The following is a 27,544-nucleotide window of genomic DNA, read 5'->3' as shown; positions in this document are numbered from 1 at the left end:
ACTAATCGGCGGAAAAAGGACCAGAGCGCGAGTCACAAGATCTCTCTCTATGGACCCACATAACCTTCCTTATGGTTCATAGAAATGACAAAAATCCCGTGAGATATTAAGGTTTTGTTTGATTTGACTTTAAAAAACGTAATTTCTGCTTTCAATTTCGAGGCAATCCATGGCTAGACACAACGTGGTGCAAGCAAAGAAGAGCCTCTTGTCTGTCTGTCTGTCTATCTGTCTGTCTTCAAATTGGGGACCTTAAAAATTCCATCTTTTCTTTCTTCTTCAGCCAGCTGTCTCCACTCCACTCCATTACTACTTGAGTCTTTATTTCTCACCATTTCAATCAATCAATCAATCCTCCATCTCCATGGAAATGGGTTTTGTTTCCTTTATCGTATTCTTCCTCGGATTCTCCATTCTCTCTTTCGCCGATGCCAACTTCAACAGAGACTTCGATATTATGTGGGGAGGAAGCAAACGAGCCAAGATTAAAGATAAAGGTCGTTTTCTAACCCTATCAATGGACTTAGCTTCCGGCGCCGCCTTCCAATCCAAAAAAGACTACATCTTTGGAAGATTCGATATGCAAATCAAACTTATACCCGGAAACTCCGCCGGCACCGTCACTTCATTCTATGTATGTATGTATGTACATATGTATTTGTCAGTTCAAGAAAGATTACATCTTTTTCTAATTATCTAGTGTTGTGTATTGAAGTTATCCTCTCGGGGAGAGGGGCACGATGAAATTGATTTTGAATTCTTGGGGAATTCGACCGGCGAACCTTACCTTCTTCACACCAACGTTTTCAGCCGCGGCGGCGGCGGCAGGGAGAAACAGTTTTATCTATGGTTCGATCCAACTGCTGATTTCCATACTTATTCAATCATCTGGACTCCAAAACACATTCTGTAAGTAATTATTTCATCCCCATTATTTAAAAGAAGTAAAAATGAAACCTTTTTATGATCAGATTCGGTGTGGATGGGACAATCATAAGAGATTTCAAGAACATGGAATCAATTGGAGTTCCGTATCCGAATAAGCAACGAATGAGAGTATATGGAAGCTTATGGAACGCGGATTCATGGGCTACGAGAGGTGGGCTTGTGAGGACGAACTGGAGTGAAGCTCCTTTCATGGCGTCTTACAGAAATTTCCGACGGTTGAATTCTGGTGATGATCGATTAAACGATATTGTTGGTCAAGAACTCAATTCGGTTGTTGGAGAAAGGATGAAATGGGTGCAGGATAAGTATATGGTTTATGATTATTGCGGTGATATGGTAAAACATCCCCGTGGTCTTCCGGCAGAATGTGTTGTATCCGCTGCAAAGCTTTCTAGAAACTTCTAGAAGTTAATCAAATACATCATACGATTTCTAGATATTACTAATTCTGATTTGTTGTATTACTACTTTTTTATTTGGTTCATGTTTTATTGATGTTGATTAGAAAAAACAAGAACATAATTCATTCGATTTCTGCTCTATGTTACCTGATAATTGAAACTTGCAATGATCGATAGACTGTCTAATGAAAGATACAATACTTTGCTCTTGCTTTTATTTCAATGAAATTTGATTTTTTTTTTTTTTTAAATTTCTTTGTGAAATCACTAATAGAAACAATGAAGATTTCAGCTTAGAACATATGTAGGACGAATATCATTAATTGGAAGGATTGCTTAGAACATATGTAGGACGAACATATGTAGAACCTATATTTAAATTTAGAATAATAAATATAATATTTTGGACATTTATTTTTGTTTCTAATAGTTAGAATAATAAAATAACTTCAAATATGAACCATTCTTATTTTATGTCCGAAATTTAAACCTTTTTTAATAACTAATTTAAATTATTGATCATCCAAGGTCTTCAATATGTTTGTTTCAACTATGTTGTGTTCAGATTGAATTATACTCATTCTTATTAAGGAGATATCAACCATTTTGGTGTCAATAACAATCTTGTTGTCGCCTTAATATACGATCTCGTTGTCCTATTAGTCTACCACATCATTGTCTGCAAATGAAACAGAACAAATACATCATCGTTTAAAAATAAAGTTGAAGAAGTCATCTCAAGATGAAACTGAAAATTTTGCCCGCACTAAACCTTAAAATAGATATTAAAAAATTGATCTATAACTAGACCTATCTATAATGTATAATAGGAATTTGTAAATATTTTACACACAAATTAACGATTTTATATTTAAATGGTTTTAGATATTTAATGTGTTCAAACACAAATAAATGTATAAGGAAAGTTATATATATATATATAAAATGAGCAATTTAAAATAAAATCATTTTTATGGTGATAATTCAAGTTAAATATATATAAACCATTATACCTACCACCTTTTAAATTTTATAAAAATAAAATAAGAATTTTAATTAATAATTAAATAAAAAAAGGTTTATCTTAAGAGCTAATTTCATGCTTATACGCATTTAATTACTAATTAGATAGTATTAGATAATTTGAATGGTTAAAGTTGAGTATATTTTATAAGTTTATAAATAGTTTATCTTTCCCATTTGTTCTATATTATATAATTTATTACCTTGTTTGTTTTATTTAAATACAAATAATTTATTTAAAAAAAAAAACTAAATATCCAAAGTTCACAACAATTTGAATATTTTATTTTTTTTGTTAACAAATTATAATATTCACGTGTATCCCGGAAAAAGTAACCAAAAAAACAAATGATATTTTCTTGGAACATATGGTAGGTGGCACATATGGATAATATTTAATAAGATCATTGGAATGTGCAATTAAGGCTGGTTTGATATTTGTTTTTGTAAGATTTTTATGAGTTATTTTAAAATTTTGTTTAAGATAAATTACTAAAATGTTATTTTATATTTAAAATTAATAAATATAAATTAATAATATTTGAATTAATAAATTAAATAATTTAAATGTTAAAAATTTAAAAGGATATTAATTAAAGTTTATTTTTTTTAAACTATAAAAAATCAAAAATAGCCTAGAATAAGAGTTTTCTAATTCTGAAGATTCTCTAATTGTTAATTTTTTTAGTAAGAAATTAATCAACATTAGGTAGTTACATATTAAAAATAATAATTTATAAATAATATAAAAATTGAATATTTTTTTTAATAATTCAAACAACATTATCTTATTCTTTCGTCAATTCCCTCACCTAATTTATTAATTAAAATATCATATATTCTTTTCTTTTTTAAAATTTTATTATTATATATTTTCAAAATCATCACAAATTATTACCATTTAAATAAATTAATGTCACTCTTTATTTGAGTTATTCCAAAAAATAACTTTTTACACATGAAAGATCAAAATACTATAATACCATTTATTTTTATTTTTTATTTTATCATTATATATTAATATTATGTAATTTTTTTTATCCAAAAATATCATATTTACAATCATTATTTTTTAAATATCTCAATATATTTATAAAATTTAAAGTTTTTAATAAAATATTCTAACAATCATACAATTTTCTAGGATGATTATGAAATATTAGTCACTATATTCATTATTATTTTTGTGGTTGTTAATAAATTATAAAATGATCAATTAAAAAGAAAAAGTAGAAAAGAAATGAGAATTGTCTGTTTGCGGGCATAACGTATATGCTTTATGGCGAGAAATAGATGCTAAAAAGAAAAAGAAATAAAAAAAGATAAATAAAAAACCGGAGAAACATAGTGATGCCACGTGTTACAGTATGCAATATGTGTGTCTATATGATGGGGTCGCATCGCATCAAAGCGACGAAGCCAGCGATGGCGGTCGTTCGTCATCATCATCTTCTTCATCATCGTCTTCTCCAAAAGATCTCTCTTCAATTCCTCATTACTCTTCCTCCATTAATGCACATATAACGCAACCTACAAACTGATACACAACAGCGGCGAAAGGAGATTCACGTTCCTCACTTTTCTCGATTCGTTATTAGGGTTCTGTTCTATTCGTTGTGTACTCCATCCTGTTCTTTACTGTCCACCAACAATCGTTATCTCCAGGTATTTCTTTCTTTCTTTCTTTATTTATTTATTTCCGTTCGTTCTTAACATGATCTTCTAATTTATTAACCTGAATCGCCTCTCGCCAATTGGGTTTTTTTTTTAATTTTCGATTTGAGCTCAGTGACCAATATGTGTGCGTCTATTCCTCTTTTGCAGACTGTAGGATCTAGGGAGGATCCTTGCGTTTTCCATTTTCAAAATATATATATATATATACTGTAATACAAAGTTTTTGAACCCTGATCAGCAACATCCATCAAAACAGGCTGCTTTATTAATTAATGGGCAGTCCTTCTGCAACTACTGGGTCAGTCCCAAGCCCTACAGATGAAACACCTCGCGTTAAATTTCTCTGTAGTTTTCTGGGTAGCATACTGCCTCGTCCTCAAGATGGGAAACTGAGGTATGTTGGTGGTGAAACACGAATAGTGAGTGTTTCACGTGATATTAGTTATGAAGAGCTTATGATCAAATTGAGAGAGCTTTATGAAGGGGCAGGTGTATTGAAATATCAACAACCAGATGAGGATCTGGATGCTTTAGTTTCAGTTGTGAATGATGATGATGTAATCAATATGATGGAAGAGTATGATAAGTTGGGGTTTGGCGATGGTTTCACTAGATTAAGGATTTTTCTATTTTCTCACCCTGAACAAGAGGCTTCTTCACAATTTATGGAAATAGATGATAGGGATACTGAGAGGAGATATGTTGATGCTTTAAATAGTCATAGTGAGTCGCCGGAGTTTAGAGCTAATCACCTTTCTGAAACACCTGTAACCCTTTCATTAGAGGATGTATATGCTTCTGATCAATACTATGGTCAGGTGAATTTCGACAATGGAATCCCGAACCATAGGAATAATTATGATCTTCCGCTCCAGCAATTTAACTTGCACCATTTGAGAGTTCCTCATCTGAATTCTGCCCAGCATCAGCAGCCACCTCCTCAGAGGTATAACAACGAATTTGATGGTAATAGGAGTCCTGCGTACCACTCTCCAAGGCATGCGGTTGATTATCCAAATTCACCTTCATCAACCCTTTATCGCCCACAATACCCAGAATTTCCTGAGAAAACTTCTGAAGAATATGGTTGGCAGCAGCAGCAAATGAACCATATATCTCCCTATGAACAACAACAGCTAAGATTCTCTGATAATATGGCCTGGTATCCTTCTGGAGGCTTGCCAAATGGTGTACCCTGTTTTCCTGGCAATATTCTTGATGGAACCAATCGAAATCAAGCCTATCATGACCAACAACTACCAATTGAGCAGCCTCACATGGCAAATGGTCAACCAGGGTCTTCTTACATTCCAAATTCAGAAGCAAACTATCACCATGGGTTGTATTCTAGAGAACAGAATGACCATCGTGTCCCTTTCAATGATACGCATAATCGTGCAAGAGGATGGAATATGCAGCATATCGCGATTCCTCAAACTGAGGAACCTAGATCAACTATTGCTTTAGATGGAATGCAACATGACCATCATGGAGTTCTATCGGACGGTCATCATTTGAATCCGACATATGTTCATAACGAGGATCCTCGATACATCAGATCTGGACCTGAACAGGGGAATAGGTATGGTAACGTTCCTTATTCTCGTGGAGCAGATGGTTTTGTTCGGTTGCCACATGGACAAAGTAATGATCCAATACACAATGTTCTCTCTTACGAAGCATCAACTTCTGGTCAACTATCAAATGGTATGCCTGGTCCAGGATTTATTATGAGCAATGTGGAGAGTAATAATCCTAGGATGTTAATGGGAATGGACAATCAAAACCCTTGTCAGGCGCCATATTTCATTCCACCTACTCATAATCAAGAGAGACAATACATGATTGGTCATGGAGTTCGTCAGTCTTGTGATATGCTAAATCATTCTTCTCATGTGGAACCTGTGCAGTTATCAAATTTAGCGTCGAGTTCAAGTAACAATAAATTTGTCCCACCTACGTTGCCTCATTTGGGATCAAGAAAAGACACTACTGTTGGTGAAAATATTGAGAATGAATTAGATCAAAATAAGACCGCTAATGAGTGCAGTGGCCCTGTGATGCAGGTCAAGGTCAGTTTTATGTTTCCTGTAAACAAAAAAAATAAAAGAGGAAGATATCGGCTATCTGATTGATTTTTAATTTTTTTTTTAAGGAGGCTGCACTGGAATGCCATGACAGTGTAAAAGGAAAAGCTGAAGGAAATGGCAATTATGAGGACTCTGATACAGTAGCAGCAAAAGAGGAAATAGGATTGAATAAATCTAATACCCTTCGTTGTGCAGAAGGAAAGGAAGAAAATGGAATTCGATCAGAGGCTATAGTATGACTCATTTTCTGTTACATTCTAGTCATGTACTTTAATCAGGAGTGAGGTGTCAATTCTAAGACATGTTCTTTACTTTTGAACGCAGGATGCACCTCCTGACATAGAGGTGGATTCAGACAATGAGTGTTCAGGAGAATCCAAAATAGAGCCAACCAAGGCTGAGGAGGAAGCTATTGCTAGGGGATTACAGGTTACTATTTTGTAATTATGTTTGTTCTTCTTGTCTTTTACTAGTAAATGGAGCTTCTGTTTTATTATTCATGCTTTCTTTTCACAGACAATTAGAAATGATGATTTGGAGGAGGTCAAGGAATTAGGCTCAGGTACCTATGGTGCTGTTTTTCATGGAAAATGGAAGGGTTCTGATGTGGCAATCAAAAGGATCAAAGCAAGTTGCTTTGCTGGGAGACCTTCTGAAAGAGAACGATTGGTATTGACTCTGATTCCCCTGTATCAATTTAATTTTATATGGATGCTTATTTGTTCTTGCTTCTTTTTTTCAGTGCGATCTAATTACAAATTGCATTATATATTTATATGATATCTTGAATTATGTACTATTCTTCAGTATAGTAGGATGTACCACATATGTAAACAAGAACAATGAGAAAAATTTCTTGTTACTTATGGAGATAAAGTCTTAGGAATCTACATATTATAAAGATGTATATTTATTTTCTTCTTTTGTTCTCAGTTAGCATGATCTTTGTTAGATTTCTATGTGTTGGGATCTGTTAACATATGGTAGTATAACAGATATTCAAGTTGTGAACCTTTTGATGAGAATTCTCTACACATTGCCCAAACGAGCACCAAATTAGAATATTAGGTTCAACCAGAGCAGATTTTGGAAATCCATTCATCTTATTTCATTATGCTTTATTATGTATCTATTATAATTTCTAGTCTGAAATTCCTGAAAATTATCGGACATCTGAGTATCAAAGAAAATTTAGGACTAATAAATACAAACCAATGTCAAATGCTTTTGACTGACAATAGTCAATTTAGATGGAAGATCGGTACCAAATAAAAGCACAATATCAAGCCAACTGGAAAATCATGTTCTGATGTTACCTTGCGTTTCGATTTACTCATACTCGAATATGGATAGTACTATCATGAATGGACCATTGTTAACAAGAAATTATTATTTATCTTAGTAATTTTAAATTATAACTATCATGGCCAGGTGATGACTACAAATAAGATGTATCCATCAATTAAACACTTCTCAATATATTACTTGCATTTTCCCATCTTATTTCTTGTACCAAAAAAAATATCATTTTGATGGACATTAAGGATTATGTTGCAACAGCATATTGGAATCTGATAACTTGGGCACCACAGCAACTAAGATTGATATTCTTAATTTTCCAAATCATCGCCAGTGTTTTTGTTGATAATAGTTTCAGGTTTTCTCATGTCAAGTTAGTAGGTGCAGATTGTAGTCTTGTATTATCATTCCGATTCATATTGCTGACATTAATCTTCTTTGCTCATCTTTCAGAAGTAGGTTACAAATACCAATTGCTACTTTTCTTTTGATATTTGTTTCCTCAGGTTTTTCTATACTAAAGAAAACACTCTTTGCTTCTAACCCCTCGCCACCTCAGGAAAGGGACAAATAGAATTACTTCTCTTTTTTTCCAGAAACATTTGAAAAAAAAAACGGATTCTCTGAACTGTTTCTATGTCTTAAATTTTATACTTTTGAGGACTTTGTCCAATTCAATTAGTTTGTTCTGTCCTATCCCCTAACTACTATAGCTTTTATTGTTGTTTGTCTTATAGATAGCAGATTTTTGGAAAGAGGCTTTGATATTAAGCTCTTTACATCACCCAAATGTAGTTTCTTTTTATGGAATAGTGCGCGATGGTCCTGATGGGTCATTAGCAACTGTGACGGAATTCATGATTAATGGGTCCCTGAAACAATTTATCCACAAAAAGGACAGGTATTTTTATTTTTTATTCTTTTCTGATTATGCAGCTCAGCTAATACACAATCTCTTAATGAAAACTATTACTTTCTCTTCACGCTCATTGGTTTGTGCACTGTGCCCATCAATCAGGACAATTGACCGTCGAAAGAGGCTCATAATAGCTATGGATGCTGCTTTTGGAATGGAGTATTTGCATGGAAAGAACATTGTCCATTTTGATTTGAAATGTGAGAATTTGTTAGTGAACATGAGAGACCCACATAGACCGGTTTGCAAGGTATGCAGAACTATTGATGTGTTTAGACTTGGAGCTTGATTGATTTAGTTTTTTTTAAATAAACTGATTTTTTGAAGAAAATAAAGGAACTTGTTTGATATGAAAGTGGATTATTTGGGTTAAATGTATAAAAAATAAATTAAGGGTATTTTAGTATTTTAGCTGATGATTTAAATGGTTTGATTGACAAAGTATATTCATGAATTTTGTAGATTGGTGATCTTGGATTGTCAAAAGTAAAGCAACATACGTTAGTGTCTGGGGGTGTTCGTGGAACTTTACCATGGATGGCACCTGAGCTTCTTAGTGGAAAAAGTAACATGGTTTCAGATAAGGTAAAAATTATAAACGTATCCTTTTACAAGCTCAATTCACTTGCCTACAGATGAACATCCCTGAACTAAAACCATTGTCTTTCTGTTAATTTAGATCGATGTGTATTCATTTGGGATTGTAATGTGGGAATTACTAACCGGAGAAGAGCCTTATGCCGATATGCATTGTGCTTCTCTCATAGGTAAGAATTTATACTACATGTTATGTATTTATGTTACCCATTTGAAAACACTTTTTGTTCATGCTATTCTGTATTTGGATCCGTTTTCAGATATAAAAATAATAATAATAAATTTTGAACCTAGATTCTGACTTAAGTTTAAACAATTCTGTATCTGGAAAAAATCCATAAACATAAACAAGTTGAGATGCAGAAGCGCTGTTAGTTTGTAAGCCTTCACAAGTTGATTATCAAGGTGTGTGATACTAAGGGAATAGGTTAGTGCTAATGAATTGAAGGGGTGAGTAATGTCCTATTGTTGAAGTGTTGCACTTGGGATGCCTAGCAGTTATGGTATCTGCCAGAAACTAATTCATTTCATAACTAAAACGTAACACATCTTCTATTTATAATATTCCCTTTAGGAACCGCCTTTATTCTTAACTGCTAGGCATCCCAAACACATCACACGTCAACCATAAGACATTACTTCCCTTCAAATCATTAGCCCTAACCCTTTCCCCTCGTATCAGTGTGCAGAATCAAGGTGTTTTGAGTGTTTTCAAATGTCCCGTTTAGAAACATGTGAATACAAAAACATTGGATCCAAAAACATATCTGGATGAGATTAATGTTTGGAAACTAAACTTAATTTTTTTTGAAATTTATGATGTATATTGTTTATTTTTGGCTTATTGCAGCCGGGATTGTGAACAACACATTACGTCCAACTATTCCAACTTGGTGCGATCCAGAATGGAAGTCTTTGATGGAAGGTTGTTGGGCATGTGATCCGACTGAGAGACCTTCTTTCACTGAAATCTCGAGGAAGTTAAGAACTATGGCTGCAGCAATCAATGTCAAATGAAAACTACTTAAACATTATCCCCGCCTCCTTTATGTCTAGAATCAGAATTCCTGAACCCTGCAAAATATAAATGACAGATGATTTTTATTTTTTTCCACATTTTTTTTTCTTTTGTCCATCCTGTTGGTTGGAAATACATATATATATATATTAGGAAATAATATTCCTACTATATAATATGTGCCTTAAAGGACTTTCTTTGGAATATAGTTCTTCTTCTTCTTCCTCCTCAAGGAGACCTGCATATTAGGTAACCATTTTAGCATCAGATTGTTTACTTGTTCTTTTTCTGTCATTTTTTTTCTAATGATTTTTGTACACAGGGTTGGGTCAATTTCTTGTTTCTGGAGCCGAAGCTGTTGGTGTATATATATATAAGCTAGCTGGCTGGACGTCGTAGTAGAAATAAAATAAAACCTTAGGTTTTCGAGGGTGGTGGTATATAATCCTGATGCAGCTATTTATTTAAAGAAGTTATTTATTCATTCTCCTATTGTTTCCTTTTGGACTATCAATGTATGTGTGTTTGGTGACCTGCTCAAGTTGAATAATCCATTTAAATAAAAGACAATCTTTGTAAGAATATTTGGTGGTATATATATGCTCTTTTAGTGACAGTGAATATTTGGTGAGCATGTTTTCTCATCTGTCACAAGGGCTTTGTTGTTTGGGATGTGTTATTACTTTCAATGAGAGTAAGCCAGACCCAAATCCTTGATAAACTTTTATTTTACCATTTTGTGAGGTGCAATCGAGTTCTTCATTGGTCAATTTTGCAGTTTATATGTTCAGATTTGTCAACATGTGTCGATTTTATAGTTTAGAATTTAGATGAGGTATCGTTTGTAAATATTTTTTACTATTTTACATTCAAAATATTTGATGCCGACATATTTTTTTTTTATGTAAACTAACTTTAAACCAACTAAGGTACTCAAGTGAGAAAGTTGATAGATTCAATTCTAACTAAGGTACTCAAGTGAGAAAGTTGATAGATTCAATTCTTAGAAGTTAGAACAACCAACTTTATATTTTGTTATTAATTAAGTTTTAGCAATTTTTTTTATTTGTTTTAGATATGAAAAAAATATATATAAATGAAAACAATTAATTTTGTATCACCCAATTTTGAGACTTAAACTTAAAGAAGTTTTTATCAAATTCAAAAACGTTAGTAATCTTATTTCATCCTATTATTATTTTTTTAATTAATTTGTTATGTTTTTAAATAAAATGATATTTAGAGACGTATTAAACATATTTTTTTTAAATGAATATTGTTATTGAGATTTATGCATTTTAATTTGTATAAGTTGGTTTGAGTAACTAAATAATTGTGTAACATTAAGGGAAAATTTTGTGTCCAATCTATCGATTCTTTTATTTATTTTCAAAAAATATTATAACGACATAATTTTGTGTACGGTCTATCAATTTAGATATAATTGTGTTTTAAATTGAGTATTTCTTCGAAATATTCGCGTTCAAATAAAGTTCAATGTCTTAAAAAATGTGTAACATGTGAGAATAATTAAAAAAACAAAATAGAGAAAATTACTCTTTTATTTTAAAAAATATAATAAATTAATTAGGTAAAGAAAAATATTACATTAAATTAAGAGTACAACACAGTTTGTAAAAGAAATCTTAAATTACTAAAATTATTATAGTTAGAGACATAACTAAAAGTCAGAAATCCATTTGATAAAAACAATCAATTATTATCCTCAAATAATATGGGACCATTTTTTTATTATTATTGGTGTGGTTGCTCAATTCATATTTATTATGGATTTTATCTAATTTTGTTTTGGAGCTTGTTTGATGAAGTGGTTCTCAGAATTTTATCTCAAAATTTAATTATCATTTCAACCATTTATCACTCCCTTATATATTTAAATACTAAAATTATAATTATTTTGATTATATAAAATTATATTTTAAAAAATATATATATATATATTTTTTACTTTTAACCATAAAAAATAATTGTTTTTAGAAAATTTAATTAAACATGATAATTTTTTTCTTTAATAAGTAATTTGTGTAAAATAAAAAGAAAGGGCTGTTTAGCGTCTGGCCCCGCCAAAAAGGGCTGGCGTTGATCGCATCGCCGCTTCTCCACCTTCAACGCGTCAGGACTCAGGAGGGGTATTCGTTATGAGAAGAAGACCACTTAGTCGATCTTACTTGGTTGTTTTTCCGAGAATCAAATGTAATATGACCATACGCAAGGGCGCATTTTGGGATTCCAGTTTGAGGGTTCAGCAATGTGCCAAGATCTTCAGCCCACTGATGATGATGGTAGTTTTTCTTTTTATATTCCAGTTTAAGGGATTGATTTCATCGAATTAATTCAACCCTACGGCAGTTGGGTTCGGTGGATACCCAAAAGTTCCAATACCATGTTTTATATATCAGGCAATTCCTTAATGTGTATTGCAGATCCAGGGTTTGGTCACCATTTTCATATACATCTGTATTTTCATACTTGGTTCTTTCAATTACTATTTTGCGTGAAGGTATGTATTATGTGTACTCACTTCACTCGTTTTATGAACTTATTAGGTTAGGAAAGAAGTTCCTTGTCTTGTTTGATCTCTTTACGTTTCACAGCATCTCAATTGTGCTTCTAATGTCCAGATTAAGTTACTTAGTCTTCATTATCAAGTGCTTCTGTTGGGTTTAACTTAATCAAGTTAAATGGCTTGCCTTTGTTATAGTGTACTAGGTTAACTTATATGCCATCATAATCAGTTAGGTCATAATAATATAATAAAACAAGAAAGGAATCTAATAAAATAGGCGAGGTCCCTCGGAAAGTTATGCCTCAGAGTTACAAGAGATATAATGCTTGACACACAAGCCTGGAGTAACTCTATACATCTCTTGATCTCCTCTCATGACATAAACATTTGGATCAATTTATGAAAATAATTAATCCAATGGAAGATAGCTTTACAAATTTGCCTTATTAATGCACACTTTTATTGTGTTATGCATGTACAATCTGGGACGCTTCACACCTTTAAGGGTCTTTTAGAATCATTTGATAAGCTCAATGATGACAATGGTAGGCTCTCAGCTGGAAGAATGACCTCATCGCAACTCTTTTTATCATCTTTCTGATGAAAACTGCATGATTGGGAAATCTTATTAGAATTCAATTCTGGAGTTCTGGTTTATATTTTCAACGGTTATAAGAGAATGTAATCTACCATTCACTCTTGTTGACAATTGTGCAGTTGTCTGTATCCATGTCGGGCTGTTGGGTTTCTGATATTTCGTCTGATTCCTCTGTGAGCATGCTTGACAAACTTTTGCAGAACTGTTTGAAACATTGGCAGTGAGTGTGAGTATCTTTCCATAAATAATTATAAAATATTATAAACTTTTGCAGAGAAATATCATATTACCTCGTTATACAAGCCAAGATCCCCTGCTGACTTAGATACTTCAACAACGCAATGTGTTGGCGCCACCTCAAAAACCTGAGTCATAATACCAGAGTTATGAGTAACTGTCTTATGAGGGTTTTTGTCAAACTCAAGAGGAGTGTTTAGGTTTATTCACCTGTGCTAATAGGTTAAAGCATGACCTTGAACACCTGCTCATGGTCTGTTTCGGATGCATTTTCACCTGATGATTGATCCAAATAAGTAGCCAAACAAAACAATACACCTTTCACTCTCTTTTCTTTTCTTCTTTTCTTTTTGGACTATGGTTTTTTTCCCGGGGGCTTTAGCACAGTATCTAACCTACGACCTCCCACTTCAATCAAGGTGCTTAAAGTGGGAATTATATCTGACACCTCACACCTCTTAGTTAAAGACTCTTACCGATTTAGCTACCATGGGTGAGACCTCTCACTTTCCTACACTCACTAGATATTCACTCGAATTGATTGTATGCATCTCTTACCTTGGTCTCATTCATTCTTTGAACTGAGAGTCTTACACCCTCAGCAGCAGCCTCAATTTTCTGTATTGTATCAGTCTTTGTATGCTTAGATCCAATTGTTATCTTCTGCTTTTCGTTATCCTAAATTGTGAAAAAAGGGGATGTGTTAGCTTTATCATGCTGGTTAAGAATTAATTGATAACTAAACCATATATCTATCTTGAGTGTCACCTGTTCAAAAAGTCCAGACAAATCAAGGTCATGTGATAATGCTATTAGCTGGAAAGCATTCATAAAGGTACTATGTGGTTTCTCCTTCTCTGTCTCGTTTCTTTCCTGCTATGGAACAATCTGTTCATAATATGTCCAGATATTTTTATTCTACTTGAGATTATCAGAATCTTACTCTTACCTTCATTTGACCAAAAGCTGCATGAACATCATCCAAGTTAATACTTTCATCCCATTCTATCCTTGTGGTAGGCTTATAATTTATTTGAAACCACGGATCTTCTATAATCTCTGCTGTTGTAATCCGCTGAAACCGCAAAAAAAAAAATGTCATTCATAAAGATCTATGCGTTATGAGATCAGATTTCATCCTTTTATTTGATATCTTAAACTTTTACCTTTTGGGGATTTTGATCAAGTATCTTGGATATTAGTTTCTTTTGGCCTTCTGTAAACCATTCTGGATATGTGTAGTCTGCTCTGTAAATCTACCAGAAATTGTAAATAACTAAAAGTTAGATATGAGAACAACTTATCCGAAATATAATCCATGAACGGAAAGGGATATGAATGCACCTTCTTATACAAGTTCATCAGGTTGGATTCATCAAAAGGGAGATAACCAGCAAGCATTTCAAAAAGAATTACCCCACAGGACCATACATCTGCAGGGGCTCCCTCGTAACCTTTGCCTGTGAGTAACTGTTCAAAAAAAAATGGTTTAGCATTTGTAGTTTACTCTAATAAATATGCATGTTCATCCTTTAATCTTCAATTTTAAGATAAATTGATGAATTTATGCTTAATTCTCACCTCTGGTGCTACATAGCATGGAGATCCGCATGCAGTTGATAGAAGGTTTCCTGGCTGTTGAAACATCAGTTATTAGCGATTAGACCTTATTATAAGTATGCATACAACTAATGATCACTGTAGAGTATAGATTATACCTTTGTCAATGCACTGAGCCCAAAATCAGACACTTTTAGGTTTCCCTTGCTATCCAAAAGAAAGTTTTGTGGCTATACATTGAATATGTTTATTTATCAGTTTTTTAAAAAAAAAAAATAAAGATATTTAGAAGGGAAAGATTTGAAGAGGCTAACCTTGAGATCTCTATGAAAGACTCCATTGCAATGACAATAATCTATAGCATCTATTAACTGTTGAAAGTATTTCCTTGCTTCGTCTTCGCTTAACCTTTTGGCATAAGACTGAAAACAGAAAAGTCGAAATAAATAGATCGCCCAAGATTATTGGACCAAATGGGTTGTGTTGAAATCGTACCAGTTTGTCTGATAGAAGTCCTCCTGATATGTATTCCATCACAATGTAAATTTTCGTTTTTGTGCCAATTACCTGTGGATTCAGAGTCAATTTTATTTTTTTGGGGAGGAATTCAATAATGTTTTGCAGTTAATTCAGTTTTAACCCGACATACCTCGTGTATCCTGACGATGTATGGGTGATGCAAAAGTTTCATAGTTCTGATTTCTCTCTGAACCTGGAGGATGAATGGATTGAGTTGAGAATCGAGATTTATCATACGAAAAAGAGCAAAAAAGGTTAGTTGATAATCTCACCTGATGTACTAGATTGTTCTCCATGACCATCTGCTTGTTGATTACTTTAATTGCTACATGCTGTCCATTCTCTGTATTCAATGCTAGCTTCACTCTTGCAAATGTACCTTCTCCTATTGTTCTTCCTAGTCTATACTTTCCTATATTACTTTCTAAACCCATCTTGTAGAATGTAAAAAGAATCAAATCTTGTCTGCTTTGCTCTGAATTGATTCTGGTTTTTGGTCTAACCCCCCTGAAGGTGTTTCTTATAAGCACTTTGATCTTGTAAGCTGTTGAAGTTTGAATTCTTTGGAGTGTTGGATGTAGTAGTAGTGGTAGTAGTATGATTACATTTCGAGGATGTTTCGCCTGGTTTGATTTGTTCAATTGCCATGTGAGTTAAAGACATTTCTTTATTTCAGTCCCGGGGGAGGATTTATTAGCGAGATGCAGGAGGAGGAGAAAAAAGAAGAAGATGACGAGTTCATTTTTGTTGTTAAAATATTCTATGATTGGTCTTTTTAACGTGGTTCAATGGATTATGGATCTGTTAATGATTTGAGATAATGGTGAGAATTGAGAAGGTCAAGTGTTGGCTGTTTGGTAAGACTTGAGTCTATGAAGAAGGCCATGTGCTAACTAACCTACACTCCATTTTGAATGGAAGTTGTATATTATTATTATTATTATTATTATTATTATTATTATTATTATGTTTTGAGTTTATCCTCATATTTATTATATATATATATATATATATATTATTAAATTAGACATGTTTAGAAAGAATCAGATTTAACATAATGGATAGGTGCCTAAGCGATAACATTTTTTTTTTATTTTAGAAAGACTCCCATTAATTTGAACCCGAGACTTTTGGTTAGGCAAGATTGTCATAATATAGTTGTTGCAACAAAACTTGTAATAGCTTGTTGATAATGCAGGTATGAAATTACGATAACACCCTTCTGTATGTCAAATATTAGGTTTTAATGAGTCTAGATTTGATTTTAGGTTTTAATAAGGCTGATTTGATTTTAATTAGTCATGATTATGGGTAGACGAGTTGAGCCAAGTATCCTATATACTATTCGATTTGCATTATAATTATATATGTATATATATACTCGTTCGAGTATTAGAATTATACTCGAACTCGGCTAGTTAACAACACGAACTTGAACTCGAGTTAAGAAGGAAAAGATGTTTTAGGATTTCTATTATATATATAAATATAAATGTTTATAGAGCTAACTACTCCAACTACACATATAAACTCGATTATAAAATAGAGCTACTAAAGAGAATCATGACTAAAAAAAATTCAATAAGAAACACTAATAACCTAGTTTCAAAACAAGCTCTAAATTAAAAAAAAAAGAGTGGATAATAAAATATAAATAAAAATTTATGTATTTTATATTAAAAACAAAATATTATTATTTTTTATATATTTGACCTAGCAAAAGGTCTTTAGTCTGTCTAGATGAAAAATTGACAAGAGGTCAAGCTGAGCCGCCAAACTGTTAGGTGATAAAAATGATAAATATTTTATGGATAAACCTCTAATTAATGTTAGGGCATTAATGTCAAAATATCATTGCTTATCAACTTTAGCATATTTTTTAGAAAATGTTTTTTAAAGTAAAAGCTGAAATTGAAATTGAAATTTATTAATTTTCTCTATAATATTATGTTATATTAGAATGGTTTTTTTACTTTATTTAATATAAAGATTTTTGAATTATGATATTATTATTTAAATGATTTTGTTGATAATATTTTATAAATGTATTTTTTTTTCAAATCATAAATAAAAGAGATGATGCATATTGAAACAACTCAATTATTTAGATTCATTTAAAAGATATTTTGATTTTGGTCAATAATTGAATTCCGAGACTAATAAGTTCGGATTATATCCAATCATCCTTATTTTAGTTAATATTATTCTATTGGCTTTATTTGTCATTGATGACATTATTCAAACTATAAATGTATATTTTTAAATAAGGTCATTTAGAAAATGAAATGAACCAAAAAAAAAAAAAAAACAAGACAAGGAACAATATGTAAAACAATAATAATAATAATAATAATTAATACAATTTGCATCTTCCCTATGCTTGTTTATCCCACGTTTAAATTAAGTAGTAATTGTGAATAAGTTATTTTAGTTTTGACGAATAAATTGGAATAAGTTGAATAAAATGATTCTTAACTATTCATACATAAGCTGAAAAACTTTAAATATGTTAATCGATTAAATTGATAAAAAATGTGAATAAAATCTATGGTTATCAAACAAAAACTATATTCATCCTTCATGATCAAGGTCTTCACTATTGGTTCTACAATTTATCCGGATTAGGGAACTCATTGTCATAAGCTTCCATTTAATGAGATTTATATCCACCCATTATTGCCTTGAAAGTATTTGTTCCATGACATCGCAATTTCTTTCTCTTCATTCTTTTTGGACGTGACATTATTGTTCTTCTAAACATAGTATAAAATGTCTAAATCATCACCCGATCGACTTCTCAATTGTTTGGATAAGGGTGATGTAGTGCGATGATTGTAGACAAGCATTGTCCTAGTCTCTACATGACTACTCTAAAGTCCAATCCTCCCTCTCAATATTGGAAGGTGGTTCCACACTTGATCTCTTGTCCTAGTCAATATATGATACTCTAATCCTTCCTCTCAATATTGTTAAGTGATTCCACACTTGATCTTATCTATGAGTTGGGTCTCTAATACCTTCCTCAATCTAAGTCTTTCAATAAAACTTGTAGAAGATCCATTATGTGTCCAAGGGGATCTATGACATCGATATGTAAAATAACTTGTAGATGTCGTCAATTAGATTCATGCCCAAACCATTTTGATATTTTTTTTTGGTAAGATTTTATTTACTCTTTTACTATATGTTCTTTGAGTTGGGCTGGTTCATTCATTTAGAAGATCTTATCATTCTAAAATATTTGAAAAACAACAAATGAGAAGCAAAATCTAAGGTAAATAATTAATGTTGGATGTGTATATTGTCCCTTTTGAGTATATAGTTTTGTCTTGAAGATGATCTTTGTAAAATCACAATTTTAAAAGATTGTGAAATGTTAGATTATTTGACTACTCCTGTTTCAAATATGTGTTGTCAACTTGCATACTATAACCTATAGATAATGATAAATGGATTTATCCTCAATTTTGGTTATGTTAGTCAAAATATATCTATATTTATTTATTGTATAATTTAATTAAAATATATTATAGATAGAGAGAGAAAAATGTGACGATTCAATTTTCAAGTCATGGTTATAGGGATCATGCAAGATTTTAACATTAAAGAAAAAATAACAAAAAATAACAGCATGCTTCATGTTTATAATGCATTTATGATGGGTATTGTTTGCTTCAGGTAAGCAGTGGCGGACCCAGAAATATTTTCTCAGGGGCCAAATACCTAATAACATAGCATTTTTTGGCTATCAAATAAATGTATTTTTTAATTAAAATTTTACTCGATAATTACATAAAAATACTAATAAGCACAATTACTAAATTATTCTTGTCCATGAGTCGGTACAAAAGAAGACAAATATCTTCATTACGTTGACTATATCAATCAATCAATTCAAGAAAATTTCCTTTATTTGATGAACTACTTGACTCATCATGTCCTCAAAAAGGTAATCATTTCCTCAATAGAAAGCGTGTTACATCAAATATTGTCGTTAAACATGTGTGATAATTTATTTCTATATCACGACCATGTGTACGTAAAACGTTTCTCACGTTATGTCTTTGATCTTAAAATGATTCAAATTTAATTCTAGCTTCATTATGACAACTATTTGAAGTTCTCGTATGACGATTGAATCTTTCTAATGCTCTTTTCCAATTTTTGTACTCATCTCCTATAAATGTATCATCTACGTTTTCTCTATTTAAAGGTTTGAAAAGATAACACCAAAAACAAAATAATGCATCTTTTGATATGCTATATTCTAACCATGTATATTTGATCAGTAACATTAGACTCATTAGTATGCTCATTAATTGACTGAGAAGACTCATGCTGGTCATGTGATGTAGAAATACAAATTCGTTTATAGAACATCTTCATTATTTTATATCCTACATAAAATAAATGATTAAAAATAAATATGTGTCACAACCCCTAAATAAAATCTAAGAAATACATTTATTTGTTGAAATAATTTAAAATTAAGAAATATAAAATAATATTTTACCCTTATATTTATATAAATGGTTATTTTACCCTTATAAATTTGTATTATTAATTATATTAAAATTAATAAAAAAATATATATAAATAAATTATAATATAAATGTAGTTTTAAAATAAATAATAATATTATATGATTTTTATTATTTTATATATAATTCTTTATATTTTAACTTATATAAATAAATGTTATTTATATATTAACTAAAATTTATGTATTATTATAAATATTGTATTTTAGAAAATAAAATTTGTATAAAATAAAATATTAATAATAATTACTTGTATTTTAGAAAATATTTTTTTTGTATAAAATAAAATATTAATAATAATTACTTTAATAAAATTATATTTGAAATTAGAATACTATAATTATGAATTAGTTTATTTTATTAATTTTTATAAAAGGAAGGGTTAGTTTATTATAAATATTAGAAAATAGTGTTGGTATAAAATAAGGTTATAATTAAATAAATGTTAGAGGCAGGGTTTGATCACCTGACCTCTACTATACATTCCAACTCCAAAACCACTCAGGCAAAGCTTTATATGATAAACTTTTATATAATATTTTAAAAGTTTTACCCTGGTGAGGCCCGGGCCCCAAGGACCCCTTGTAGGTCCGCCACTGCAGGTAAGTCATGAGAATTTTAGTGATCACAGGAAACAAACTTCTAGTCCTTCACAATAACAAGGCCTCGAGCATGAACGAAAAGGAAGAAAGCTTGATAGACCAGGCATGAACGAAAAGGAAGAAAGCTTGATAGACCGGCATTGCATCTTTTTTGGCGACAATCTTATTTCTTAGATATCTAATTAAGAAAGAACCACTTATTCAATATGTTCATAAAAACCTAAACTATTTTATCACTAGCATAAAATTATTACAATTAAGCTATAGTGGTTAATAGTTAACCATTAATAATAATAATAATAATAATAAATTTATGAGATAAAATATATAAAATTTAAGTTAGTTAAATCAAAAAAGAATTATTTAAAAGATCTTATAATTTAATTTAGGATAATGGAATTGAAATTAGAGGGTATAATTCACCTTTTAGGTTTGATAGAATATTTAAAATAAAAAATGTGAATTGAAATTATCCTTAATTTCACTCTTTCTAATTTGAAATTATAATTCTTATATTTATTTTTTCTATATTTTTCAAACAAAAATAACTTATTATTTGATAAATTATAACATGATTAACGGGTTAAATCGATATTTTTTTTAATTTAAAAAGTTAAAATATTGAATCGATATATTTTTTAATTTAGTAAAAGTGAACATTTGAAATCATTTTTTTTTTATTTATTTAGAAAGTTTTCATGCCGAACCATATATTTTTTTTTAAATTTGAATTGAACTTTAAATTTTTTTTTTTTATTTTTAACACTTTAGCTATTATAATAGGTTATGTCAAATCAATATCTTAATAATATTGATAATATATATTCAAATTATTTTTATTATATTTTTGTAAATATAAAAATTTAAATAAAATTATAAATTTATAGTTTTTCAAACATAATAATTGAATTGTAATTTAATATTAATTCTTATAAAATTAGAATTAGAATTTAAATACTGAATTCCACCTATCTAAACCTACACTAATTTCTTAAAACACCTTATATAAAAATTATATTTTTTATGCAAATTCTCTATATTAAAAAAAAATGTTAGTTAAACCATTCCCAATATGTCATTTACTTATTGACTTAATATGTGGTGGGTAGCTACTAGCATGGGATTGATTTCCTTCTAATCAATCTCTAACTTTCCTCACATGTTTAACGTATGGTGGTGATAAAATAGCAAAAAAAATAAATTAATTTGGGATAATAAAAAATTTGTAATATATAGGCACAAGTTATTCATTTTGAACCTATCTTTTTCAATATTGAAATGAAATTATTGCATTTTGACCTACTAGATGGAATTTTATTGCATTTTGTCCCCACTAGTTAATGGGATGGTGATTTATTGATGTAAGCTAACTTTTTATATTTTGATTTGGAAACTTCGAAAATGAATTGTATGGACATGGTTTGAAATTGATTTCTCTAATATTATAAAATTTTGAATATATTTATTAATGTGCTAATTATCTTGGAACTTTTTATTATTATTTGTATTATTATTAATTTTAAATTTGATAGTTTTATAGTCCTATTGGGGAACCTTTTATTTTCAAACCCATCTGAAGGTCTAAACCTCAACCATGTTTTTTCTCATTATCTACCTCAAGCAAAAATTCAAACTCAAACAAAACTGATCATTTATATTTAATGTAAAAATATGGTAATTTTAAAACTTTATGAATATCTTTAATACTTTAATCTAATAAATATTTCAAAATAGAAATAATCTTATTTAGGTTAGTATTCCTCTCAACAAAATCATAAAAGAAAAACATAAGTTGATGATTAAAAAAACTTAATTAAATACCATGTATAAAGAACAAAATCGTCATAATACAATGTTTAATTCGAGACATTAATTTGTTAGACATATTTCCCTTAAAACGGTTACATCCCGCTTGTGATGATGTATGTCACAGATGATTGTCTCCCACATGAAACAATGAGTCTAGTAATTATTCTACACCGAAATCACTACGCATCGAATATGACATATACATGAATCCAATTATCGGGTTTTAATAGGGATAGTCGAGTCAAGAACTTGAAGAACACTCACAAAGATAAAAAAAAAAATAACTTTTAGAATTTTAGAGTGAGAAATAATAAGATAATGTGCTATTTTTGATATGACATGAAAATCATATAAAAGAGTTATTTATAATGTTGAAATAATAATTTGTCATAAAAATAAAATCAACCATTAATTTTTGATCCAACGGCTAACATTGATCGTTCTTTATTGCCCTTTGCATTTCCTCTTCATTTAAAAAACACATTACATTATTATTTTTCTAATTGCTAATAAATTGATAGCAATCTCTTAAAATTTACCGTGACAATTAACAATATTGAATTAATTTAATTTGTTATTTTTTTCTCAAATCATTAAATATTAATTAAAAATTTAACAAATTAATTATAATAATTTAATTATTTTGATCAAATTTTACTTTAATTCAAAGTTAATATTTTTGTGTGAATTTAGTTTGAATTTTATTTGATTTTATCCACCCAAATTTTAATTTCTATTCATTAATAAAATTTATGATCATTTATTTAAAAACAAAATTTAAATTATATTATAATTAATAAAGTTTTGTTAGAAATGGGGCTTATAATAATTTTTTTTTTTATTAATGTTCATAAATAGAGACCATTTGTAAAAAGTCAAGTCCACCCTTCATATCATATAATAATAAACTAATTCAAATAACCCAACATGTAACATATTGAAAGAGTCATAATTGAAATCAAAAGATGAGAAATTCAATTATTGATAAGAACATTTTAAATTAAAGTAAGAATAATGAGTTTTGAATATGTGGATGGGTTACTTTCTTAAATAAAAAAAAATAAAAAATAATAATAATAAACATTTTCAAACAAAAGAAGCTTTGTTGCTTGCAATAATAGCCACAAATAAAATAATACCTTGTCCAAGACTAATTAAATCAAGGAATTTAATTATATCCCTCTTGACTGAAGGGCTGTGAAGCTGAACTTATTTTTAGATTTTATTTGATGTGGGTTATTTCTATTAAATTTAAATATTTGTATTAAATCATTTGTTAAAATATTTAAGAATATTGTATTTATTCCTAAGTAATTCAATTTTCATTTAATCCAAATAACATTAAATATCAAACAAGACCTTAGCTATCATAGTACTGCCACATTGTTGGCAATATTATTTTATTCAAATGATCACATGTTAACAATAGCTTTTCACGTGAATATTAATATTAATGATAAGATTTGTTCAAATCTATTAGGGTTAAATAAACGATTCCTATTAAGTTGGTTTGGTTGTATTTAATTTATAAGAAGTTTTCAAAATTGTATTTTTTTTAAAGTAAGATATGTTGACTATAATATATACAACCTCACTTATGTACAGATCCGTCAAAATCGATCTGCTTATAACTCGTTTATTTAATGTACAAATTATATTCTATTTACTTTCTAGCTTAGTTAGATAATATACTAATTAAAAAATAAATCAAAGTATTTATTTGATAAATTATAATAATAATAACTATATAAATAAATAAATAAAGTCCTACATGGCAGCTATGCTACCTCGACAGAGACAACAAGAATATTGAGAAAATAGAAAATTACGATAAAATCAAATTAATTTAATGTTTTCTTAATTAATTAATATATTGATATTATCTTATATAACTTATAATATAATATATTAAAATAAATACATATTAAAATAAGTAATTTAATTATTTGCATAAAGTTATTTAACTAACTTATATTTTATTTTGTTAAATCGATTTTAATTATATTAAAAATATATATACTATTTATATAAAGATGTAAAATAGAAGGGTCAAATATATTTTTATTATTCCAATTTCAGTTACGGAGCCCTACAACCACCAAATGTACAAACATGGATCTTAATTATTCATTCATTCATTATTCAATAAAAAAATCAGACGGTTTCTTTATAGGGTTTTCTTGAATTGATTCTTCACAATTCTAACTTATTGATCTCTTGCTTTTTAATCAATTTTCGCTTACAGTTTTCACATGGTATCAGAGCTTAAGGCTGATAAAAATCTCATCCAAGTAAGCGATCAAAAAAGAGCGGTGTAGCGCGACGATTCACATCTGAAACCTTTGAAGTAAGTGAAGAAGTTCCAATTTCGTCTTCAAAGGACGTGATCAATTACTCTCATATCACAATCATCTCTTCAACAAAAACTCTTCGAATGACAGAAAATAAGCGCAATCGAACATATCCACTTTACCTACATGGAGGAGAAGCAACTGTTCTTACATCCACAAGTTAACTCTCACACGAGCCAATTATTTCGAGTGGAGTATGGGCGTCAAACTAGCTCTAACGGCCAAGATGATCACTAGTAGAAAAAAGGTTTCAGTAAGAGCGAGAACCGTTACTGAAAGCCTCAAAAGCCGTTACTAATAACTTTCTGTAACGACAAATAAAACTGTTACTATTCGTTACAGAAACGTAACGATACTTCTCTAGTATCAGTAACGACTTTCGAAAACCGTTACTGAATCTCGCCTAGCAATAGTAACAGTTTTAGCCGATGTTAAACCGTTACAGATAAAGTTACATTAGTAACGATTTTCTTATGTATAAAACCGTTACTGTTGTTGGGCGAGTTTCAGTAACGGTTTTCGAAAGTCGTTACTGTTGTTGGACGAGTTTCAGTAACGGTTTTCTTATTTGATAAACCGTTACAGATAAATTTATATTAGCAATGGTTTTCGAATGTATAAAACTGTTACTAAATAACATAATCGTTTTATTTATTTATTTATTTTTAAAATATTTTATATTTGTACCTATATAAACAATAATAATAATTATTCATTTTACAAAACTATTAATATATTCTAAAAACAACAATCATCAATCCAAAATAACAATCATCCACAAACTACAATCATAAATCCACAATTCACCAATCCACAAAAACCATAAATTAATCTACTTCAAAAAGCACTTAAATCATTAACTAACTAGACTTCAAAAACCACATAAACTTTAAACTAACTAGAATTCAAGTGGGAGGAGCATCATCTCTAGTGGGAAGGGCAAGGGGACGTGGAGGGCGAGGGTTAACGGGAATCAAGGATAATATGAAGGTCATCTTCTCCCTCATCTCAATCATCTCATCCTGCATTTGTTCACGCTCTTGTATTGATTTTTGTCTCTCCCTTTGTGCTTCTTCACGCTCCATTTGACGATGTCTTTGTGCTTCTTCACGCTCCATTTCACGCTCCAATAATGCTTCTTCACGCTCTCTCTGTAACTGAAGTTTCTCAGTTTCACGCTCCTCTCGCATTCTCTACATAATCTTAACAATGTTCCTTTCAATTCAAATAGACCAGATAATACAAAATAAACATAGTTACACTTCCTCATCTTCAATTTTATACAATTAACAATAGTCTCAAAATACAAAAAGAAAACAGAACAATTTACCCTAAACAGAAAGAAATAAGTCAGAAAACAAGCAATCTAAACAATTTAGCAATTTCAATTCCAACTTCACAATCAAACCTGAATTTGAACAACCTAAACAACTTCAATTAAAATTTAGCAATTTCGCAACCGGATTAACCTGAATTTGAAAGAGAACGGCGGTATGGGCAACTTCAAACAGGGCGGCGAAAACTAAAAATTTTGCACATTTTGAAATAGAAATAATCTTGAAATAGAAAGAAGAGATGAAGAATCGAAAGAAGATGGCTTCGTTAATCTCTCAATCATGCGAAATAATCTTGAAGTTACCTATTTGGCTTCGTTAATCTCTTAGAGGAGAAGACGAAGTAGAACCGACGGAGAAGAAGAGATTGGCAATGGAAGGACGACGCTTGATCTCTCAGCAGAACCGCCGGCGGAAGAAGAAGAGAACGGAGCGCGGAGAAGAGAGAAGAAAGAAAGAAGGAAAAAAGAAAGAAGACGACGGACTTTCGGATTTTAATAGAGTATTAGTAACGGTTTTAGTATAAACCGTTATTGATGTTAATCTCACAAAATTTAAAGTGAATCGATATCAGTAACGGTTATACTAAAACCGTTACTAATACCTATAGAGAAGACGAAAAGACAGGACACTTATTAGTAATGGTTATACCCAAAATCGTTACCAATAAGCTTTCAGTAACGGTTTTCCTCTAAAACCGTTATGGATGTTCATCTCACAAAATTTAAAGTGAAGCTATATCAGTAACGGTTATACTAAAACCGTTACTAATACCTATTGAGAAGATGAAAAAAGACAGGGCACTTATTAGTAACGGTTATCCCCAAAAACGTTACCAATAAGCTTTCAGTAACGGTTTCCCTCTAAAACTGTTACTGATGTTCATCTCACAAATTTTAAAGTGAAGTCATATCAGTAACTGTTATACTAAAACCTTTACTGATACATATAGAGAAGATGAAAAGATAGGGAACTTATTAGTAACGGTTATCCCCAAAATTGTTACTAATAAACTTTTAGTAACGGTTTCCCTCTAAAATCGTTACTGATACCTATAGAGAAGATGAAAAGACAGGGCACTTATTAGTAACGGTTATTCCTAAAACCGTTACCAATAAACTTTCAATAACGATTTCAATAACGGTTTTAGGGTTACTGATGTTCATCCCACAAATTTTAAAGTGAAGCCATATTAGTAACAGTTATACTAAAATCGTTACTGATACCCTTAATTATCTGTAACGGTGATTCTCTATATTCGTTACTGAAGATTTATAATAGTAACTGTACTATATAGCAGTTACTGATATCTTCATAACAGTAACGATTTATTATAACCGTTACTGATAAAAAGTATCAGTAAGTGCGTTCGAGCACTATTACTAAGCTTCGTTACGGAAGCCTATTTTTTTACTATTGACAAATGAATGTTCCTCCTCATACATTTCCCTCTAAAAATGATTTTGAAACAGAACCTGAAAACGCTATTCCTCAAAT

The 27,544-nt window shown here is 30.3% G+C and overlaps 3 protein-coding genes and 1 long non-coding RNA gene across 6 annotated transcripts; 3 read left to right on the top strand and 1 right to left on the bottom strand.

The window, feature by feature from the left end:
* Window positions 1-247: 247 nt before the first annotated feature.
* Window positions 248-1,519, top strand: LOC124931187 (xyloglucan endotransglucosylase/hydrolase 2-like). The gene is made up of 3 exons (XM_047471584.1): window positions 248-634; window positions 716-909; window positions 972-1,519. The coding sequence occupies exons 1-3, from the start codon at window positions 365-367 to the stop codon at window positions 1,351-1,353; spliced, it is 846 nt and encodes a 281-aa protein (XP_047327540.1). The 5' UTR covers window positions 248-364; the 3' UTR covers window positions 1,354-1,519.
* A 2,275-nt stretch (window positions 1,520-3,794) lies between these two features.
* LOC124931186 lies at window positions 3,795-10,550 on the top strand. Of its 2 annotated transcripts, XR_007098695.1 has the most exons (11): window positions 3,795-4,037; window positions 4,197-6,121; window positions 6,205-6,372; window positions 6,464-6,568; window positions 6,656-6,808; window positions 8,176-8,339; window positions 8,457-8,604; window positions 8,817-8,939; window positions 9,034-9,121; window positions 9,802-10,218; window positions 10,292-10,550. XR_007098695.1 is itself a non-coding variant. In XM_047471583.1 (10 exons), the coding sequence occupies exons 2-10, from the start codon at window positions 4,322-4,324 to the stop codon at window positions 9,966-9,968; spliced, it is 2,916 nt and encodes a 971-aa protein (XP_047327539.1). In that variant the 5' UTR covers window positions 3,795-4,037; window positions 4,197-4,321; the 3' UTR covers window positions 9,969-10,550. The 2 variants fall into 2 exon arrangements, 1 of the variants encoding a protein (XP_047327539.1); XM_047471583.1 differs by having other exon boundaries at window positions 9,802-10,550.
* A 2,317-nt stretch (window positions 10,551-12,867) lies between these two features.
* LOC124931544 (CBL-interacting serine/threonine-protein kinase 21) lies at window positions 12,868-15,844 on the bottom strand. The gene is made up of 15 exons (XM_047472034.1): window positions 15,683-15,844; window positions 15,541-15,603; window positions 15,387-15,458; window positions 15,206-15,313; window positions 15,050-15,121; window positions 14,913-14,966; window positions 14,676-14,801; window positions 14,498-14,587; window positions 14,281-14,406; window positions 14,100-14,204; window positions 13,890-14,009; window positions 13,542-13,607; window positions 13,385-13,459; window positions 13,187-13,296; window positions 12,868-13,103 (listed from the first exon to the last, which is right to left on the bottom strand). Exons 1-15 carry the CDS (start codon window positions 15,842-15,844, stop codon window positions 12,989-12,991), a joined length of 1,464 nt encoding a protein of 487 aa, XP_047327990.1. The 3' UTR covers window positions 12,868-12,988.
* On the top strand, window positions 14,654-16,377 carry LOC124931545. 2 transcript variants are annotated; one of them, XR_007098703.1, is made up of 3 exons: window positions 14,654-14,793; window positions 15,516-15,664; window positions 16,087-16,377. It is a non-coding gene; the product is annotated as an uncharacterized LOC124931545 (long non-coding RNA). The 2 variants fall into 2 exon arrangements; XR_007098702.1 differs by lacking the exon at window positions 16,087-16,377 and having other exon boundaries at window positions 15,516-15,830.
* The last annotated feature ends 11,167 nt before the right edge of the window (window positions 16,378-27,544 follow it).

The sequence above is a fragment of the Impatiens glandulifera genome, chromosome 3 (genome assembly GCF_907164915.1).
Source record: "Impatiens glandulifera chromosome 3, dImpGla2.1, whole genome shotgun sequence".
Lineage (NCBI taxonomy): Eukaryota > Viridiplantae > Streptophyta > Magnoliopsida > Ericales > Balsaminaceae > Impatiens > Impatiens glandulifera.
Note: the sequence above shows the minus strand (reverse complement) of the source record. Positions and strands in the feature narration are given on the sequence as shown.

What these genes read in the sequence shown, in the direction of transcription:
- LOC124931544 (XM_047472034.1), bottom strand. Translation starts at nt 15,844, where the DNA reads ATGGGTTTAGAAAGTAATATAGGAAAGTATAGACTAGGAAGAACAATA. An exon ending in ATCTTGGCTTGTATAACGAG is followed by an intron (nt 13,297 to 13,384) that starts GTAATATGATAT and finishes TGTTTCAAACAG; the next exon opens with TTCTGCAAAAGTTTGTCAAG. An exon ending in ATTGTCAACAAGAGTGAATG is followed by an intron (nt 13,104 to 13,186) that starts GTAGATTACATT and finishes CCAATCATGCAG; the next exon opens with TTTTCATCAGAAAGATGATA.
- LOC124931187 (XM_047471584.1), top strand. Translation starts at nt 365, where the DNA reads ATGGAAATGGGTTTTGTTTCCTTTATCGTATTCTTCCTCGGATTCTCC. An exon ending in GCACCGTCACTTCATTCTAT is followed by an intron (nt 635 to 715) that starts GTATGTATGTAT and finishes TGTGTATTGAAG; the next exon opens with TTATCCTCTCGGGGAGAGGG. An exon ending in TGGACTCCAAAACACATTCT is followed by an intron (nt 910 to 971) that starts GTAAGTAATTAT and finishes TTTTATGATCAG; the next exon opens with ATTCGGTGTGGATGGGACAA.
- LOC124931186 (XM_047471583.1), top strand. Translation starts at nt 4,322, where the DNA reads ATGGGCAGTCCTTCTGCAACTACTGGGTCAGTCCCAAGCCCTACAGAT. An exon ending in GCCCTGTGATGCAGGTCAAG is followed by an intron (nt 6,122 to 6,204) that starts GTCAGTTTTATG and finishes TTTTTTTTTAAG; the next exon opens with GAGGCTGCACTGGAATGCCA. An exon ending in GCATTGTGCTTCTCTCATAG is followed by an intron (nt 9,122 to 9,801) that starts GTAAGAATTTAT and finishes GGCTTATTGCAG; the next exon opens with CCGGGATTGTGAACAACACA.